The sequence below is a fragment of the Melopsittacus undulatus genome, chromosome 1, assembly GCF_012275295.1.
Source record: "Melopsittacus undulatus isolate bMelUnd1 chromosome 1, bMelUnd1.mat.Z, whole genome shotgun sequence".
NCBI classification, from domain to species: domain Eukaryota; kingdom Metazoa; phylum Chordata; class Aves; order Psittaciformes; family Psittaculidae; genus Melopsittacus; species Melopsittacus undulatus.
The window spans coordinates 47,071,280-47,077,279 of NC_047527.1; the positions used below are offsets into that span (position 1 = coordinate 47,071,280).

At 36.4% G+C, this 6,000-nt stretch overlaps 1 protein-coding gene across 4 annotated transcripts in view; it reads left to right on the forward strand.

Moving 5' to 3' along the window:
- Nucleotides 1-5,759, forward strand: part of SS18 (SS18 subunit of BAF chromatin remodeling complex) — a 42,965-nt gene extending 37,206 nt beyond the window's left edge. For 3 of the 4 annotated variants that reach the window (XM_034061333.1, XM_034061337.1, XM_031052835.2), the window contains 2 exons: nt 1,845-1,978; nt 4,061-5,759. In XM_034061333.1, coding sequence (XP_033917224.1) covers nt 1,845-1,978; nt 4,061-4,087 — 161 coding nt within the window. In that variant the 3' untranslated portion in view covers nt 4,088-5,759. The remainder of the gene's footprint in view (nt 1-1,844; nt 1,979-4,060) is intronic. The other variant, XM_034061346.1, reaches the window with a different exon arrangement.
- Nucleotides 5,760-6,000: the final 241 nt, after the last annotated feature.

The following is a 6,000-nucleotide window of genomic DNA, read 5'->3' on the forward strand; positions in this document are numbered from 1 at the left end:
TTAACACATTAAACCCAGTTATGTTGAGACAGAGTTAAATTTTAAGAGGATCCACTGAGATTTAGCAAGTTTTTGCCTTTTAGAGGTTATGAATGAATTGATAGTTTTAAAATAATACTCATGTACTTATATTCTGCTAAATGGAGCACAGGAACAGAATGAAGATTAAAGTGAAGGTCCATCTAGCTCACTCTTCTAAATTTTGTAAATAAAGAAATCTGACTTATTCTAAAACCTTAGATTAAGAAAGAATTAGAGGAAAGGGGTGAAGAAATCTGCTGGAGTGGTCTCACCCACCGTAATTCGTAAACCCAAATAGCATGCTTCTCAATTTTTATTTTTTAGCAGAAATGGATACTGATGTTCCATTTTTATTCTATAAAATGTATCGCTGAATATCTAGAATTCAACTATGAAGAATGACCATGAATAAATAAAACCAAGTTCCATTTGTCAGCACTTTTTTAGGATTGTAGTATATTTTCTTGATTTAATATTAGATTGCATTATAATTTTCAAAAATAAATCATCATCCCAGATGTTGTTATCAACCTTCAAGGTTTCATTACATGTAGAAAGCTGAAACTGCATAGTTGAAGGAGATTTGAGGCCTGAGAAGGATGTTAATAGCCTATGGAACTTTTGTTTTCCAGGTCATCTTTTTGACTGTGACATAGATCCAGAATTGCTAAAAGATTTACCAGCTGATGTCATCTTGATGTCCAGTGCCTATAGCTAAAGCTAACCCTCCCTACCACTGAATGACATTACAGCTAAAACACATCAGTTTCTTCTGATGGAGCAAAAAAAAAAAAAGTACTATTTTGTTTAAAAGAAAGCACTTCTGAAGAGTTGCAAATTTTCTGGACTCTGCCCATTTTTAAGGGGTGGTGGTGAAAAGCTAAATCAGATCCACTGGAAAAAATCCGTATGAAGTGTCACTGAAGTAGACAGTAGGCCATCTTTCCCAGGGTGGAAGGGAATTAAGTTAATTTTGTTTTGGAACGTGGCTGCATTAGGTTACTAACCTGATGGTAGTAACCATCCATTAGGTTAGCTTCCAGTGGTAGACAGACAGAGTCCCTGTGAATAGTAAGAGTTTATATTGACAAAAGAACTGCTTCCTTTTATAGCCGAAAAAGGCAGGAGCCAAGTGGTGGGTTTTTCCATCTTTTTTTCTGGAAAGTTAGGATGACCAGCAGTGTATGGAGTTAGGGAGTGCTTTTTTCCAACCTACAATAGCATTTACTCATTTTCACATCTCACATTCTGTGAATGTAACTCACTTGCCTGATACTCCATTTATGATTGGCTGCTGTAGTATGGGAACTGACTTCTGGCAGTGCAGCTCTCCTAGGCTCTTCAGAGGGTCCAGATGCTACACACTGCTGCTCCTGGCATTAGAAAGTTATAGGACTGGAGCAGCATTACAGCAGGAGAACCTGTCTCCCTAAGGCCTGAATGGTGCTCATGTTTAGGATTTGTCATTTCTTGCCTTGTTCTTCTCTGTCCTATGATCCTGTGATGGTGTGTGGAACTACATGCATTCATAATAAAAAATGAATATATAAATAAAGGTAAATATTCCTGTGGCTGGACCACAGGCCCTGTCAGCCAAGGTGCTTTCCAGGCTGAGAGGAGGGCTGCTTATCCCTGATACATTTTTAGGTAGGAAGAGAACTAATTGGACAGTGGTGATACTTCTTAGCTCTGCTCAGTTGTAAAATTCAAAGCTTTTGCTGTTCTCTTCTTCCTAGCACCTTAAGCAATCTCTTTTTTTTTTGTTTTGTTTGTTTGGTTGGTTGGTTTTGGGTTTTTTTTGTTTCCATTTTAATGTTTTCCAGGCCCCTCCCAGAGTGGTCCAGGACCTCAGTATCCCAGTTATCCACAAGGACAAGGCCAGCAGTATGGGGGATACAGGCCCACTCAGCCTGGGCCACCGCAGCCACCACAGCAGAGGCCTTACGGATATGACCAGGTATTCTTTCACTTGATGAGAAAGTTGTGGTTCTTACACACTTATTTGATAATCTTAGTTTCTTGTGGACATTTAAACTAATGAATTAGAAGACATGGTCTGTCAGGTATGTATGTACAATTCTCTTGGATTTTATTTCCTGGTGAGTTACCCAGAATCATTTATCTGGAGGTGTGATTAGTCATTCTCTTGCAAAGTCTTAATGCAGTTTGCCAGAGTAAGGCACTCCAGGCAGTATTTTTGGACCTTAAAGATTAAGGTGATCTGTTTCATAAGCCTCATGGTGGATGACTAATATGAAAGATGAGGTTCTTAAATCTCATGGTGGATCATTCTTCATTACTGCTTTGCAATAAAAATGGTTGAATTTATTTTCCACAAACACAGTCCACTAAGCCTCCTCTCCAGCTGCAGAAACACGTCAGGTGTGCAGCTGATGGCCTTCTACTGTAAAGCTGTGTGGGCAGACATGAATCCTGTTTTTACACAGATTTTCTCTGAGCAGTATAGTGAACACAGAACAGGGGAAACAAGTGACCTGGAAATCAACTGCTTGTTTCTATTGTTGCTAAGATAAGTAGTGCCTAAAACTCTGGGATGGAGTTCTAGTGAAGGACTTCTGTAAAAAGCCTGTCTTGTAATTAGAGGATGAAGTGGAAAGTTTATTCCTGTAGAAGGCACTAAACTGTAAAAATACAGTTTTGCAATAGGAATCGTTCAGAAATGTCATTAAAATGTACACTATTACTTTTGTTGGCATAAATAAAATGGAGATTAGCTAAATGTACATTATGATCAATTTGAGGTCCTGGTGTTTTAGGTATCCTGATATATCAGCAGAAGATCAGTGGAACTTTCAATAAGAATTTTCCTGTGGAAGTGAGAATAGCTACAATTGTCCATATATTTAAAGGAGAACAGTTGTCTTACTTTCCATAGAAATTAGCAAAGACAAGGAAGAAGGAACAATCTCTTTCAGTGTGGTAGTTTAGAGATACAATTACTTCTCATTATGTAACAGATTAACAAAATGCTTATGCACTATACTAATAACTTCCTCCTGTAAATAATAAGCTGTGGAAAAATGCTTTGCATGTGGCAAATGTAGGGTCAAATGAACTTAACCTCAATTTGCTGAGTTTCTTCCAGCTTTCTTTGCAGTAGAGTTGGATAACCCTCTCTGTAGATGGGCTCTACTCTTCCAGTTCGTGCAGTCTTAAGTTCCACTGGGAAACTCAATTATAGAAGGCTTCTCTTTCATACTAGCTATTCCCATAGGAATTGCATTGCTTAAATTCTCATCTGGTGGTTTTGACTGTCATATGGAAAAAACTGACATTGCAACATAAAATTGAAATCTAAAATGGTACTTAACATGGAATGGTGCCAGGACAGTAGCTTGGAGAATTTTTCTTTTTACCACACTACCAGTTTCTGCAAGCCTTGAAGCCTGTGTGAAGGAACATGGTAAGCATGTAGCATTGATGCTTTCACCTCTGTCCTGCTCTGCAGTACTTGACATTCTGTCAAAAGAAATAGAGGATATCAATAAGGGTAATAATTCTATGTATCAGATACCTGGAATAATTGGTTCCTGTAGGATATGTTGGCTAGTTGTGTTCACTGGAATGTGCCTTGGGTTTTGAGATACATATATCAGTCCATTCTGTGATGCTTGATATATGAATATTTTTAGGTATTTCTAAAAGCAGGTAATTTCCTAAATTACTTTGAATTTGGGTGACCTGGTCTTTTTGAAGTAATTTTCAAAGTTTGGGTGGGCAGTAACTCCTATATTTTATTTTTGTTGGTGTTTTGCAAATTTCACAGCAGTCTGTCAAATTTAAATTCACTCTTTTGATCAAATTAGCATCCTGGCTTTCAATTTGCATCATCTGTCTTCCTTGTAAAACGTAAGTGATTTTTAGTAAGATGAAACTGCACCACTTACGTCGGCTTATCATTTAGCGTTATTTATCTTCAACAACATCACGGTTTATTTGGATGGTCTTCTGTTTTCAGCTTTTAATACAGGAAAAATATGTCTTGTGATCTAATTATGTATTTTGAATTTTTTTTTAGGGTCAGTATGGAAATTACCAACAGTGAAAAAGTACTCACATTCCAGTAGGCAATATCTTCTAGCAGCCATATTGTCTCCTCAGCACTGTGGACATCTTCCTGAGATGAGAACCTCCCATTCCATCTAGCTTTTGGAAAAATCTTGTGGCTGTTTTATGGTATACAGTCTTTATGGGTTTATTGTTGAAGACTGTAGATTCTCAGAAACTGATTTCACATCTCTACTCTAGATGGCAATATTGGACAGAAAATACATGACATAATTTGCAGTGAGTTAACTGTATGTCAAATAGACTGTTACAGACTGAAAGGTGCGAACAGCTTTGTATGTTTATGAAGGTTATGGGAATTTAATATTTTTTCCACAGATTTTTTTTGTAGGGGAAAAGGGGAAATGCACACTTTTTACAGCAGCGATATTTTGTATATTATGTTTTTCATGTGGTGAATATGCAAGACAGTACACTACTCACTGGGCAGGATAAGAAATCTACTGTTAAAAATAGGTAGGGGCATAAGTGCTTGATTGTATAAATCTCGAAATGGTGTACAATAAAGATAACAGTGAAAAAAGATGGAGAACATCGTACATCACTGATAGGTTCATGTACAAAGAGAATGAGAATCCCAGTTATCTAAATGGGAACGTAATTAAGGACAGTATAATATAGTCTTGTGCAAAGATTAATTTTTTTAAGCTTTCCAATTTTTCTGAGTGAAGCAGTTTTGTAAAAATTATTTCTAACATAGTTTGACAGTTTTCTGCAACATTTTTTGGGTAACAAGGTAAATGTTTGGGTTTTATTTCTCAAGTGTTTTGTCACAGCTTTGCATAAGCAAGCTGTAATCCCTCTTAATAATTGCAATAACAAAAGAAAATGACAAGTGTTAATTTTACTTGGCTTGAATATGCAAAGAACTTGAAAAAGAGTATGGAGGACAGGGCTGTATTGTATAAGTGTATTTTAATCTTTAGTTGAATAATTTGTATGTATCAAAATAGCCTAGAAGACTTTGTAAAACCTATCTAAACTTTCCTAACTGGGAGATAATATCTTTAGAAAGGGGGCATTTTCTGTGTGTGTCCATTTTCTTATCGGTTAACATGAGACCAAGGGATGTTTTATAACATCAAATATAAAACCTGTTGGTGAGATAAATGCCAAATTTTGGGTTGAACTGCATTATTACGGCTTATAGTGTTGCATGTGAGATAGAGGCAGCACCTTGATCAGTAGCATAGTACACACCAAAAATTGGTTTTGAGACTGTCCTGCAACTGTATATCAGATAAGTAAATGGATATTCTGTTGTGCAGGAATATATGCATTCAGGAATTCCTGGCAACTTTTATAAAGGACAAAACTTAAAATTAGCCCAGGGGTAAAACAGTATTTTCGTTTTAGTTGATCATATTTGGGGTTTAAAACCAGAAAACCATCTGGTGTTCATCATACGTATGACATCACACATGGAAGACAAGATTTTAAATTTGTTCATCAGTTTTAAAGGGAAAACAGTCTTCTTAAAGTTGATAGAAAATACACATCAAGGTTTGAACAGATATGGCATGAGGAGCATTATTATGAATGAAATGCTTGTAGGTTCTGTGCCAATTTTCCACCACTGTGTACTTCATCGCTATTTAAAACTGTACTCCATCAGTTCTAACGGAAGAATAAATTATTTGTGATTTTAATTTTCTCATTTGTTTCTTTAAATTAGATCCCGATCACTCTGATGTCTCATCTGGAGACTCTGCTGTGGGTTTTTATTTTATAGAAGTTTGGCCAGAATAACCAAACTGTATTTGCATTCTAGGACTTTATCAAAATTCTCTTGCCATAGCCAAGTTAATTAGAATTAACTGTTCAGTAATCAGCATGTTGTGTAGGTTGTTTGTTACAAAATTCTTCCTCTGAAAATGAAGGTCCATGAGG